Below are 14,637 nucleotides of genomic sequence, written 5' to 3'. Positions count from 1 at the left end.
TGGCATTGGCCACTCTGGAACAACGTGCATGACCAATCCAGAAGTGACATGAACAAAAAAAACCTAAAAGGGTATGAAGACATACAGAGGTTGAGTTTAATAAACCCAAAAATTGCATGAAGCAAACAAGGAGTACCTTTCAAACTGACAGGCAGGCAAGAGTAGAACTAAATAAGGAGGCATTTGAGCAAATAACTACTTAAATATACAAATTTAGGTTGGTTCCCAAATGTATGCTTAAGAGGCTGGCCAGTTAGCTCGTTAGAACACAGCCTTATAATATCAAATGTTCTCTAGCTATTTGGTAAATGAATAAAATATGTTTCTACAATGCTAAAAGGCTTGGGACTGGATGAAGCACAAATGGAAGAAGAACAGACACTCACTTGAAGGACACTACCCTAAAGAACAGCCTATAGTTACAGCACAGTGTTGGAATACCAAGGTCAAGGTACCAGCCACCAAAAAAAAAAAGAGCCTTTAGGAGCAGAATCAAAAGGAAACTATATAAACCAGGATTTTCCATTTCTGATTTTACAACCCAGACAGTGCCTAATTTGCTTCAGAAGTGCTGTAAAAAAAAAAAAAAAATTTTTTTTAAATAACATTTAAGTAGATTAGCAGCCAATTAAAGTGATATTAGGGGTGTTATTTTTTTGGGTGTTATTCCCAACAGGTGTATATAAGACATCTCATTTTTAAAAGGTTAAGTATGTCCAAATCAACTCAGTAACGTTCTTCCTAGCCGTGTGCACCCTGCTAATGTTATTTCAATTACAGGTAAGGTAGATTAGAAAAGTCCCAACATTAGAACCAAATTCAAGACATTAAAACTCACCTTTTCTCCCTGGTTTCATTTCACCTTCTGGATCCATCCAATATTCTCTAATATCAATTAGAACTTTCCCTTTAAAGTCCCGAACACTAACGTACCTCATTTTCCCAATCTGCAAAAGAAACAAAAGCATAAAAAGGGGTATTCCTTTCAACAGTGGTGTCCATACTTATTTTCACAACTTGGTGCACCCTCATTCTATTTCTAATCATAAAAATAACTACTAACCTCACTATAAAAACTGTAACCACAGGACATCATTGTTAAAAAAAAAAAATATTCCAAAAAAGATAGAATTAAACAGAGCACACTTCACATTTCTTATTTTTAAATTTATAAACATCAAGGGCTGGCTGGTTGCTCAGCTGGTTAGAGTGCAGCCTTGTATGCCCAAGGTCACGGGTTTAGAAGCTCATCCATCCAACCAAAAATAAATAAGTAAATAAATTTATAAACATAGTAGTAAAACAGTGTAATTGCTATGAAAACAGTATGGAGGTTCCTTAAAAAAAAAAAAAAAAACCAAAGATAGAACTACCATATGACCCAGCAATTCCACTATGGGTATATATTCAAGAATTGAAAGCAGAGTCTCCAAGAGATATTTGCACATCCATGTGCACAGCAGCATTATTCACAATAGCCAAGAAGTGGAAGCAACCCAAATTTCCACTCACAGATGAATGGATACGCAAATGTGGTATATACATACAACAGAATATTACACTGCCTTAAAAAAGGAAATCCTGTCACATGATACTACACAGATGAATCTTGAGTACATTATGCTAAGTTAAATAAGCAGTCACAAAAAGATAAATACTGTTTGATTTCACTAACATGAGGAAGCTAAAGTAGTCGAATTCACAGAATCAAAAAGTAGAATGGTGGACAGCCAGGGATAAGGAAAGGGAGAAGGGGAGTTGTTGCTATAGAGTTTCAGTTTTCCAAGATGAAAAAGTTCTGAAGATTGCTCAGTAACAATGTTTCATAACAATGTGAACAATGTGAATACTCATACATTTTTATCACAATTTAAAAAAATCATTGGTAAGTAAAATCCTGCAGTACAAACTACAACCAAAAGAAATCGATAGCTACATTGCTGAAACAATCATTCTAAATATAATACAGAGTGCCAGTCAACAGCAACATGAAAAAGCTTATCCTTTTTTTTTTTTTTTTTCTTTTTGTCTTTTTTCGTGACCGGCAACGGATCACAACCCTCAGTGTCGCGCCCGTACCGGACCGGGACCGGCAACGGGATCGCAACCCTCAGTGTTGCGCCCGTACCAGACCAGGACCGGCAACGGGATCGCAACCCTCAGTGTTGCGCCAGCACCTTGCTCAGCCAGTGAGCGGCCAGTCTGTATGTGGGATCCGAACCCTCAGCGGGAGCGCTGCCGCACTCCCAAGCGGCACACTGTAGCAGTGCGCCACCGGGCCGGCCCAAAAGCTTATCCTTTTAACATTCATTTCAAATAATATCTTCAATGTACTTCACTCAGAGTCAAATTGAGAAAAAACTGTTCACAAAAAACTATTTTTCAAAAACTTCACACTCCTTACCAGCCAGCCGCCAAAAACAAAAAAAAAACCCTCACACTGCTGCTTAACACATACTACAAATTCCAGGGGTAGCAAAAGGCTTTATACAACAAAGTGTCTGTTAGCACTTTCCGAGACTCACTATAAAAATACAATAAGAAAGACAGTGTGGTACTAGAGTAAAGACAGATATACAGGTCAACAGAATAGAATGAAATCCAGAAATAGACACATTTTATATATTCTCTAACTTGTTCTTTATAAAGATCCAAGGTAACTCAAAGGAAAAAGGATAGTCTTTTCAACATATGGTGCTGTACCAGTTAGATATCTGTATGGAGGAAGGAAGGGGAAGGATCTCAATCCCTATCTCACACCACAGAGAAATTAATTCAACATGGATCACAGACCTAAACATGAAAAGAAAAACTATAAAACTTCTAGGGAAAAAACACCGGCAAAAACTTTTGTGGTCATTGGGAAGGCAAAATATGTCTTGGATAGAGGGCCGGCCCGGTGGCGCACTGGATAGTGCGCCGCTTGGGAAGCGCGGCGGCGCTCCCGTCCGAGGGTTCGGATCCCACATACAGACCGGCTCCCGCTCACTGGCTGAGCGAGGCGCGGGAGCAACGCCGAGGCTTGCGATCCCGTTGCTGGTCCCCGGTCCAGTACGGGGGCAACACTGAGGGTTGCGATCCGTTGCCGGACACGGAAAAAAGACAAAAGACAAAAAAAAAAAAAAAAATATGTCTTGGATAGAAAACAAAAGCATTAACCAAAAAAAGGGAAAAATTGATAAAATGGACTTACTCAAAATTAAGCCTTTTTTTAAAGATGCTTCGGAATACAAAAGGCAAACCACAGACCTAAAGAGAATATTCACTCAATTGGTAGCCACAAAGGTGTTGGACTTACAGGCGAGCCTGAGGGAAAAGCAGATGGGGATCCACTCATAGGAGAAGACCGTAGAGCAGAAGACTACAGAAAACAATGAACTGACCAGAATCTGTCATGACCTCATCTCCAACATGGAGAATATCTGTTGTGGAGGCCACTAACCAGAGGCCAGCCCTCCTTCCTCCTGTCTGTCCATTTGATTCTGTCTCTTAGATTTCATGTTCTTTCTTATTCCCTTAACTTCAACTCATTTTTAAACTAGATTGCTTTTAAAAGAAAACTAAAGTTTCCCTTAAGCTTAAAAAAAGAACGAAAATATTCACTATACTTATTTCTGACATAGGACTTATATCCAAAATGTATAAAGTTCTACAAGTCAATAAATCAAATGACCTAGTTTTTTTAAAAATGAGCAAAAGACTTGAACAGACTCTTCACAAAGACATAAAAATAGCCAATAAACATGATCAAAGATGTTCAATGAATTAAGACATCAGGAAAATGCAAAGTAAAACCACAATGAGCAACTACTACAAACCCATTAACTAAAATGGATAAAATAAAACACTGACAATATCCAGTGAGGACGTGGAAGAACTGAAATCTCATACGTTGCTGATGGGTGTGTAAAATGGTACAGCTACTTTGGAAAACAATTTGACAGTTTCTTAAACAGTTAAACACACACTTATCCTATGGTCCAGCAAATGTATCTGGTATTTACCCAAAAGGGAAAGAATGTCCATGAAAAGACTTGTAAAAAAATATTCACAGCATCTTTATTCTTAATAGCTCAAGACTCGAAACGACCCAAATGTTCATCCAAGGTGAACAGATAAACAAGTTGTAGTATAATCACACAACAGGATGCTACTCAGCAATAAAAAGGAACTAACTACCAATATGCACAATAAGGATTAATCTCAACACATTATGCTGAGCAAAAGAAGCCAGACAAATAAATATACAGGCTGTATGATTCCACTTACATGAAGTTCTAGAACAGGCAAAATAAATCTATGATGATAGAAATCAAATCAGTGGTTACCTGGGGCAGAGAGATGACCATAAAGGGAAGCCAAAAGGGAATTCTCTGGGGTGATGAAAATGGTCTAACCACAAGGGTGTGTACATTTATCACGGCTCATCAAATTATACTTTTAAAAGTGTGCATTTTATTGTACATAGATTATACTTCAATAAAGTTAATTTAAAAAGAACTTGCCCAACAATGACTTATCTCAAGGAGAAATGAATAAAACTGACAAATTCTTACTAAAAAAAATTTTTTTTTAAAATGAGATAGCAGTGTACAGATATAATAATTAAAGGAAAAAAGAATAAATATCACTGTGATCACATTTCAAGGGAAGAAATAAAATAAGATGACAGAATACACACACACACACACACACACACACACTTTTACATGCACATGACCTTAGCGAGGAAAAAATAGCACATACGCTATACAAAACATGATTCTTAAATTTCTGAGATTCCCTGTCCATTTTGAGGATCTAATAAAGAAAATGAATAACCTTTCAAATACAAAAAAAATTCAAACTAAAAAACACACAATTTCATGGACTCCCTAAAGTCCATTCATCAACACCCCTCCACTCCCAGGTTAAAAACACTTGACTTGGGCCGGCCCGGTGGCGCACTGGATAGTGCGCCGCTTGGGAAGCGCAGCGGCGCTCCCGCCCGAGGGTTCGGATCCCACATACAGACCGGTTCCCGCTCACTGGTTGAGCGAGGCGCGGGAGCAACGCCGAGGGTTGCGATCCCGTTGCCAGTCCCCGGTCCGGTACGGGGGCAACACTGAGGGTTGCGATCCGTTGCCGGACACAGAAAAAGACAAAAGACAAAAAAAAAAAAAAAAAAAAAAAAAAAAAAAAAAAAACACTTGACTTGGTATGTAATGATTTAAATTAATTTATAATTTAAAAGTATCAGGCTTATCCTTAAATCATCAAATCAACTAAGATGGTACTACTGACCCTTTGAGCCTAAAACTGAAGAAAAATATGAATCAAAGTCACCTTCCTGACCTTTTGAGACACAGGTACTAAGTAATTACAAGACAGTTTTTCAGTCTATCTTTAATATCAATGTCATCTCAAGTAGATAATTTCCCTATGGAACCAAGTTCTTAAAATTCAAGAGCTGAAGGAATCAGAAGCCAAGCATCTAGTAGTATTCCCTCTCTAGTTAGTATTGTGCCCAAATCATCCCAGAGTTTAAAATAGTAGGGCAGTGACTTTCCTCTGGTACAACTCTCTTCAAATATAACGTTTAAAGAGCTGCTTATGTTTGATATACCAGAATTTTAAGATTATTTTCTCTAGTTCTATTCCCAAGAGATAGATGTTTGTTTTCTTTAAAAAAAAAAAAATCCCATCTTACAGTTACTAGCCAATACCCAAACAATTTTAATTTGGATTTTAGATCTATTTGTTTTGGCAAAGCATACCTGATGTCCTGGGTCCTGAAAGATTCTAACATTTGATGATCTAGCAATGTCTAAAAAAATTCCACCCTATAGAAGCTGTCTTCAAAGCACTTTCTTCATAAATGAACAATATAGAAAACATGTAGTTCTATTTTTTAAAAAAACCTTATGTAAGGCCGGCCCGGTGGCGCAGTGCTACAGTGCGCCGCTTGGGAGCGCGGCGACGCTCCCGCCGAGGGTTCGGATCCCACATACAGACCAGCCGCTCACTGGCTGAGCAAGGTGCGGGCGCAACACCGAGGGTTGCGATCCCGTTGCCAGTCCCGGTCCGGTACGGGCGCGACACTGAGGGTTGCGATCCGTTGCCAGTCACGAAAAAAGACAAAAAGGGAAAAAAAAAAAAAACCTTATGTATCACGATGGGGGGGTTGTTTTTCCAACCCAAAACCCCATCCCTTATCCATCTTTCTGATACAATTATCAAGCCTTTACTAATAATAAAAATGAAGGCCTCATTTAATATTATATAATCAATGTATTCTAATGTGCTCATAAGCAAATTATAATTCAGCATAAACCACCAAAATACATTTCTACAGCCAAAATATCATTTCAAAGAAAAAGAGTAGCAGTGAAATTAAGTATATTATTTCTTAGGATACTTACACTACTAGGTCTGTGAAAGCCACTATGAAAATAAGGCTTATGTTCCTCCTGGAGGCAGATTTTCAAACAGTGAAGTGTCTAACATCCTTAGGAGGCTTGGTAAGCTTTCCAAATGAGGGTTTAAGAACTGAAGCTCCTTTTTTTGGTGGAAAAACCATCCCCTAGAAACAAATCTGGTTCTCCCAAAACTACTCTAACAGAACAGAATCTCTATAATGTGGGTCCTCATTTCTCTATCTATAAAATTAGGGGGGTGGAATAGGCAAGATAAAAATCTATTAAAAGGCCATCGAGGCTGGTGGGTTAGTTCACTCGGTTAGAATGTGGTGCTGATAAAACTATAACAGAACAGAATCTCTATAATGTGGGTCCTCATTTCTCTATCTATAAAATTAGGGGGGTGATAGGCAAGATAAAAATCTATTAAAAGGCCATCGAGGCTGGTGGGTTAGTTCACTCGGTTAGAATGTGGTGCTGATAAAACCTATGTCAAAGGTTCGGATCCCCATACCAACCAGTCACCAAAAAAAAAAAAAAAAAGAAAACATTAAAAGGCCATACATGCTCTATATTAGTAAAAGTAGGTGGGCAAATAGTGGAAAGAACTGATCAGAGAAAAGCCCAAGATAGCTGCCCAACAAATACTTAAAACATTAAAACATTTCAAAGCAGCCCTTCATTCCACATAAGAAGAAAGTTTATGAAAGAGATACTCTTGCAGATCTTACATGTCATTCTGTCCCTTAAAACAGCTTCCCACTGCACTGAGAATAAAACACAAATTCCCTAAACATGGCCTCCCAACAGGAAGGCCCTGCAAGTTCTGTTCCTTCACCATCCTCACCAAGTTGATCTTCTATCTATACCAGACTTTCTAGCCACAAAGGCGTTAGAACTCCTACACAATCCAAGCTCTTTCCCACTTCCCAGAACACCTACTCTCTCATAATAATCCACCCTTTTACTTCACAACTCTCACCATGATTTTAGTTATATACATGTTTATTGTATAATTTTTGTTCCCATAACTTCCATGAAGCCACAGACCACATCTACTTGGTTCATCTCTGCAATGCAGAACCTGGCAAGGCCTGAATGAAATATCAAACACAATAATCACTCAATTTATTATCCAATCAAAGCAAAGAGGGTCCTTTTATAATTCCTCCTTACATACAAACCTTTACGTATATTCTCTATCAAATTAACAGTCTAACCCTAGCTCCTCTAGGTTGTATAAAAGTCAGAGGAATTAACCCATAACTAAATAACTCTTCTACACCGCTTTGTTTATCCAGAAGTAAAACAAGGCAAAAATGAGTAAAAATACCCAACTTCTAATTTCTCATTCTCACCTTAATCCATCTTTAGAGGCCATCAACGGGTCAAAAAATACATATATGCTAGCCTCAATTTCTACTCAAATAAATGCTCACGGTCTCATTCTGTCCAAACTTTTGACTTCAACTAATTCTTATGCCTCTTTGAAACACTTATCCTTTTCTTTCTCCCATAACTGTACTCTTCTAATCTTCCTTCACCACCTCTTCATCTACATACTCTTTTTCCTGTCATCATCTATTTGAGAACTTATTTGGAGGTTCTAGCAGAGAACAGCAGTTACTTGTACACCTTGACCAAAGAAGGGTCCTCTCCTCTATCAGAAAAGGCTGTCCTTTTCAACCAAGTACACAGCTTTAGGAGGGATGCACTTGGAGCAATGAGGGAGAAAGGGACACCTGCCTAGCCAGCCAGATCAGCCAAATCAACCCTGGCAATCAATGAAGTAACAGATGGCATAGCCAGATTACCCTTACATCCTCAGCCTTTACTTGTATATCACCAAAGACATGCCCTCACCCACCTGCTCTTCTTCCTCTGGCTTACACTCACTTCAGTGGGTGGCCTCAGTCAACTATGCTGATGACCCCACATGAACATTTCTCAGTCAAGCCCTCCAGGTGCTAGAGCAAACCCTCATTTCATAACATTTACAATCAGATCGTCTTTATTGATTGCTTAATTCCTCTGGTCCATTATTCCTCACCAGTATCTTATAATCAGCACTATATCTTCTTTAGGAAAAAAATCTAGGCCCTTATGAGTTCACACAGATTCAAGCTTCCAATTACCTAAGTGATCTCACCTGCATCTATTTATCTCACGACCTCTCCACTCACAAATCCTTCTTGTACAGTGATGCCAGTATCAAATCTCCCTAAAACAAGGTAAGAAACTCAAAAAAGAAGCTATACTAGTCCTCTCCAGATGATTTCATCAAATCCCTCTAATGAATTTCCCTTATTTTATCTATTCAACCCACTCTCCTTTTCTGTTTCTTATCAGGCCAAAATCAGGCAAGTCATATTGCTGCTCCCCCGCCCAACAATACTGCATCCATACTTCATATCCCAATATTCAACCTATCTCTGAAGATGGTCTCTAAATGTGCAGTTCTCAATCTCTTTTTTGGGATTTCTGTTACATTTATTTATTTTTTATTTTTTTATTTTTTAAAGATGACCGGTAGGGGCATCTTAACCCTTGACTTGGTGGTGTCAGCACCACGCTCTCCCAAGTGAGCTACAGGCCTGCCCTTCTGTAACATTTAAATTTGCTTTGTTTTAATTACAGCAAAACAACAGACTTCTAGACTATAACGATAATCCAGTGTCCTCTAAATTACTTTAATCTATACTAACTAGTTTGTATATTTTAACAAATATCCTAGTCAAGAGGATTATAATGCACATAAAAGATTATGCCATATCACATTAAAGTACTTTTAAACTTCTTCACATCAAGCCAGACAATTCCTCCTGATCTAAGGAAATAACAAACTTTACCTGAAACATGTTATCATCTCTGCTGCTACTGCTCTGTTTGGAAGATGACAGAGCTCTCGAAGTTTCTCCAGTCTTTTGTTTCTTTAAAGGTTTTTCTGGAGCAACTTGCTTTTTCCTCTTTAACTTGAAAGAAAATGCAAGAATATGGTTAAAATGTGCACACATAAGAATTAAACACAGCTCGGGTTCAAAAGCTTCCATTCCTTTTTAAGACTTAAGGGATCAAAAGACTACATTTATTTACTAAGAAAAAGTCATAAATACACAGTCATGCATCACTTAGCGACAAGGATACATTCTGAGAAATGTCATTCGTTAGGTTATTTACCTTTGTGCAAAAGTATATCATGAAAAAGAACAGCAATGAATTTTCCAATTATCTACACTGGTCACTAGTTGCATGAACGTGGGCCCGCTATGTTACTAAGTCTCTCTGTGCCTCACTTTCTTCATGTTAAATGAGGATTAGAATAATAATCCCACAAAGTTATAAAAATTAAATTACAGGTAGGGTTTGTGCCTGGCACTCTGCAAGCACTCAGTGTTAGCTAATTGTTAACTAATTGCTATCATTTTGCTATGGGGATGGGTGGAAATTATTTAAAAATGTAAGAATTCTAAAGTAGAAAACAACCTGTTCACTTGGGGTCAGGCCTCATGTGTCAAATGCTTGGCTTTCTACCTTAAAGGTCTGGTTTAACTTTGGGAGGGTAACCCTGTGGGTATGCTAGGCATTCCTCAACATATCTTGCAGTAAGCTTACACCAGCATCACCACAAATACATGGGCAATGCACTCAGTCATGACATTATGACTACAACGTCACTATGCAATATGAATTTTTCAGCTGCATTATCATCTTATGGGACCACCATCATATATGCTGTCAGTTGTTGACTGAAACCTCATGTGGCGCATGACTGTATACATAGACAAGTTTCACTTAACAGAACTATGAATTTAACCTATACTTATATCTAATAGTGTTTTCAAACTGTGTTCTCAGGACTTCAAGATACTTCAGGCATGGGAACGGTATTAACCAGAGGAACAGTCATTTTGTGGCTTGGGATCCCACATACGATTTCTTTGGGAGAAAAAAAAAGATGAGGCTGCTTTTGAATAACCTTTTGGAAACCACAGGTCTACTAAAGGTGGTCAGTTATTTTTTTTACAAAACAGATACACTATTTAAGAAGAATATAACCAAATTTTCCATTTCTAGAACATGAATATTATTTATGCCCTGTCTATTCCAAAAGGGATTTAAATTAACTTAAGGAACTTATGACTAGGCAAAGCTGAAGAGACTTATTTTGTACTGGGCACTGGAAGTCAATAATTCAAGAATTTCCTCAGCACAAAAATTAAAAAAAAAAAAAATCACCAAAGATACAAATCACAACGTTTTAAAAACAGCATTATAAAAACTTTGTCTATGTATAGCCTCATTCTCAAAATGAGCTAACAGCCCATAAATAGCACTAGAGTTCCCAACCCAAACAGCAGAGGGCAGTCATGTTCCTTCTTAGTGGAAAAGTAGTTTGTTATTAATGTACTAAATTACATGAAGCGAGATAAAACAGTATACATATATATGTAAAACATGAAATGAAAAACATGGAGGGAGCAAATGATTAATTATTTGGGCCGGCCCGGTGGCGCACTGGATGAGTGCGCCGCTTGGGAAGCGCAGCGGCACTTCCGCCCGAGGGTTCGGATCCCACATATGGACCGGTTCCCGCTCACTGGCTGAACGAGGCGCGGGAGCAACACCGAGGGTTGCAATCCCGTTGCCGGTCCCCGGTCCGGTACGGGGGCAACACTGAGGGTTGCGATCCATTGCCGGACATGGAAAAAGACAAAAAAAAAAAAAACATGGAGTATTTAATGTAAGTGCCTACAGGTTCAGGGTCTAAGTATTTTCCTTATGGACTAGCAGATGCCTGGCACATAGAAGGTCAATACTAATTTGTTGCATGAACGTATTCAAATGCTATACGGGGTGCAAATCAAAAAATTGAGATTTCCTCCCTCAAGTATAGCTATGTATGCTCTTTGAAGCCTTATTTCAACCTTTCAGGTGACATTACATTCTGTATTTATACTTAAAAGGTTCCAACTTCTCCAAGATTCTCCTATAAGCTCTCCCTTTTCTTTTAGCTAACAATGCTAAGCTTTGGGAGAAATCAAAAGATGAGGGGACTGCTGCTTTTGAATACACTTTTGGAAACCAAAGGATTACTAAAGCTAGTCAATTATTTTTTTACAAAGGAGATATACTAATTAAGAAGAATACGACCAACTCATTCCATTTCTGGGATACAAGAGTACTTCAAAAAGTTTGTGGAAAAATAGGATTAAAAGATAGTATGACTCTTTTCATGAACTTTTTGAAGATACCTCATATGCAAACTTTTATGAAATAAAGGACAGTTCGCATGCAAGGAAGCCTTGACTGCAAGGTGAGTTGCTCAGTTATGCTCCACTGAGATGCTAGATTAGGTGGAATGCACCACTCACAGCACAGTTGTCATCTAATGCACAAAAGGCCTATTCTGTGAAAAGGGTAGTTTCATGTTAGCTTTGCTGGGTGCTGATTTATCTAAAAGAATGGGACCAGAGCAAACAACATTCAAACTTAAAATGTACCAAAGCCTAAAATTCAGTGATCTTTGTGGGCAGAATAAACACCAATGGCTGAAATGGTTATCAAAATTAACACAGGCATTCAAAGATTCTGGCCCAACTACTACAAAATATACCTACAGATTAGACAGATTTCTAAATAATGGCAAATACTGGCTCTGGACTAATTAGAATTCTATTCTCCTAGGGTCTAAGGCAGTGGTTCTGCAACTTTAGGGTTCCTAAAGATCCTTAATAGAAGACTCGTTAAGTCTGATTTAGGGACTGTGGATGTGCATCAAGCATCCTAGGCACTTCTAGTCAAGTGGTCCAGAGGCCATCTGCACTTTCAGAAACACCCATCCAGATTCTCATTTTAAGATTCCAGTATGCATTTTACTACACTTCAGAACTGGATGTGCGCAATATTGCTGAATTAAGTAAAACAAAAATGATTTGGTGCAGTAATAGTCACCTTTTTATCAACTTCACTGTCAGAATCACTGCCTGACGAGCTTGAAGAAACAAGTTCCTTTGATTTTGGCATTCTGAAAGAAAAATATATTATGTACATTTACAACTTGCTCCATTACCTTGAACTTAGTTCTCCCCCAATCAAAAATTCGAAGACAAGTTCTATGGTTCATTCTACCATTTTGTGGTACTGGAGTTGTTACAATGAGCACAAGTTTTAATCTACACTCTTCTAAATTGCAGAAAACAAGCAGAGTAGAATGTTCTGAATCCAGTAAGGAGAAAGAACTAAATGTCATACACACATTCCTACCTTTTATCTTTCTCAAAGATAGCGTCTTTTTATTCTTCACTTTAGTAGGGTTAGAAATTTATGGATAGGGTAGATTGCAAGGCAGCTGACAACAATTACTGTTAAAACCAGAAGAAATGTGAATAACCACTCAGTAGTACTTTACACTTATTAATGAGATCAGACCTAATGGAGAATTATTCACTGCAGGGAACTGACCCTAACATTCATGCAACAGGGGAAACAGCTGTACTATGCAGATGTGATATTTAATTAATTTTGCCATTATAATTTTTTTTTCATATTTTGTATGCGTGAATTTTGACTTTTTGGTCATACCACCAAAATAACAACATATACTAATGCAGAGTTCACAAAGTTATATATAATTCACAACAACTCATTGCATTTTACACTGATTTTCTACTCTGGAATATAATTAAAATTTAAAGACTCTGTTTATGGGAGGGCATCACCTTTTTTCAAGTCCATTCCCCAGGTCCCCCCAAGGGGTAAACGTTTAGTGCCTTACTCACAAGTAGACGTTTACTCAGTGCCAAAGGGCAAGGCAGTGAGAGAACTATCAGTAACCTACACCCCAAATTTCAAAAAATTCCAATGCATGGGTGGGAGACTCTTTTCAAGGCACTTATAATACTGGGTAGTAAAATGCTGATTACCAAAGACTCTTCTCTCTCCATCTCAGAAAAGACTGAGTCCTATTAACTTCTGTATGTCCTAAAGAGCCTAATAAACAACACGCACTGTAAACATTACTTGAATAAAGGAAAAAAAGACTCCAAGTTCTCCTCAAAACAAAAACAAAAAAATCATAAATAATCTAGCTCTCTAAACTTGCATTATTAGCACAGGCATCAAAAGTGTTCCACAAGAGGAGGTCAAGGTAAAAGAAGTGGGCCATCTCAATCGTGATTGAGATGAATTAAATTCAAAAAGCTCTAAACATGCCCAACCCAGCCACGCTGATTTTAACTGAGGACAAGAATAAATTCAGAAGGGCAGAGCAACGTCCATAACTACGTTTCGCACATTTTTCCTGTTACTGCTCCATTTCACAACCTAATCTCCGAAATCATTTCAGTTCGTATTTTTATGGTAAGTGCTAATATAACTGCCAGAAAACCTTCTTTTAAAAGGTAATTAAATTGAACATAACTTATTTTTCGCTTTGAAACGGTCAAGCATAAGGACCATTTGTTATTAAAAGCAGCCTGGGGGCCTAAGATCATTTAAAAGAATTGTCTCGTACTTAACCCAAATAAGGAGTCTATTCAAGAAAACATAACGGTAACTAAAGCCAGCCTTTTGAACTTCTGACAAAATACATTTTACTTTTACTTAACAAGCATTTACTGTTTCCCCCTCACCCCCACCCCCAACAGGGCAGCCTCGTAACTCAGGCAAACGATACTAAAAGCGCTGTTGAAGAATACGTACAAAACGCAACTCAAAAAAAAACAGCAAAAAAAAGAATCTTCAGCCTTCGCTGATTGCGTGAGAGAATAGAAAAAACGAGGTGAAAATAAACTAGGACTTCAGGATACACGAACTCGGTGCAAGACGAGGACGATGAGCACCAAGACGCGGAGGGGGTCGCGCGCTGCCGGGAAGCTGTGGGCCCCGCGGCTGGCGGCGGCTCGGGCGAGGGGAGACAGGTCGGTCGGAGGGGGCGTGGGAGGCGGCCAAGAGCCGAGGAGACGGCCTTGGGAAGAGGAGGGACTTGCACCTAGCGCCATTTTCTCCTCTCGAAGCGTTCCCTCCCCCCAAGTCGGCCATCCTCGGCCCCTGCCCCCACCGCCGGCCAACCCGTTCCGACCGGGTCCGCTCCCCGACTCCCCCGAGCACCCGTCCGGCGGCAGGATTGGTGGCCCAAGCGAGGCCAGGGGAAGGAGCACGCCGCGCACGCGCCCCCGCCCGGGCCAGGGCCGCCGCCGCATTGTCCCGGGGGCGCCCCGGGCCCCTCTCCGCGGCTCCC

At 39.1% G+C, this 14,637-nt stretch overlaps 1 protein-coding gene across 1 annotated transcript in view; it reads right to left on the bottom strand.

Annotated features, from left to right (window-relative positions):
• The window catches only part of SUB1 (SUB1 homolog (S. cerevisiae)), a 46,516-nt gene that overhangs the window by 30,526 nt on the left and 1,353 nt on the right, over positions 1-14,637 (bottom strand). Inside the window, exons 2-4 of the mRNA XM_008584401.1 lie at positions 12,351-12,423; positions 9,248-9,370; positions 839-947 (exon numbers count right to left, since the gene is read on the bottom strand). Of these exons, the coding sequence (XP_008582623.1) occupies positions 839-947; positions 9,248-9,370; positions 12,351-12,422 (304 nt within the window). The 5' untranslated portion in view covers position 12,423. The remainder of the gene's footprint in view (positions 1-838; positions 948-9,247; positions 9,371-12,350; positions 12,424-14,637) is intronic.

This window comes from Galeopterus variegatus, unplaced genomic scaffold (assembly GCF_000696425.1).
Source record: "Galeopterus variegatus unplaced genomic scaffold, G_variegatus-3.0.2 Scaffold3256, whole genome shotgun sequence".
In the NCBI taxonomy this organism is placed as follows: Eukaryota; Metazoa; Chordata; class Mammalia; order Dermoptera; family Cynocephalidae; genus Galeopterus; species Galeopterus variegatus.
The sequence above is the reverse complement of the archived record's forward strand: the minus strand, read 5'-3'. Positions and strand labels throughout refer to the sequence as shown.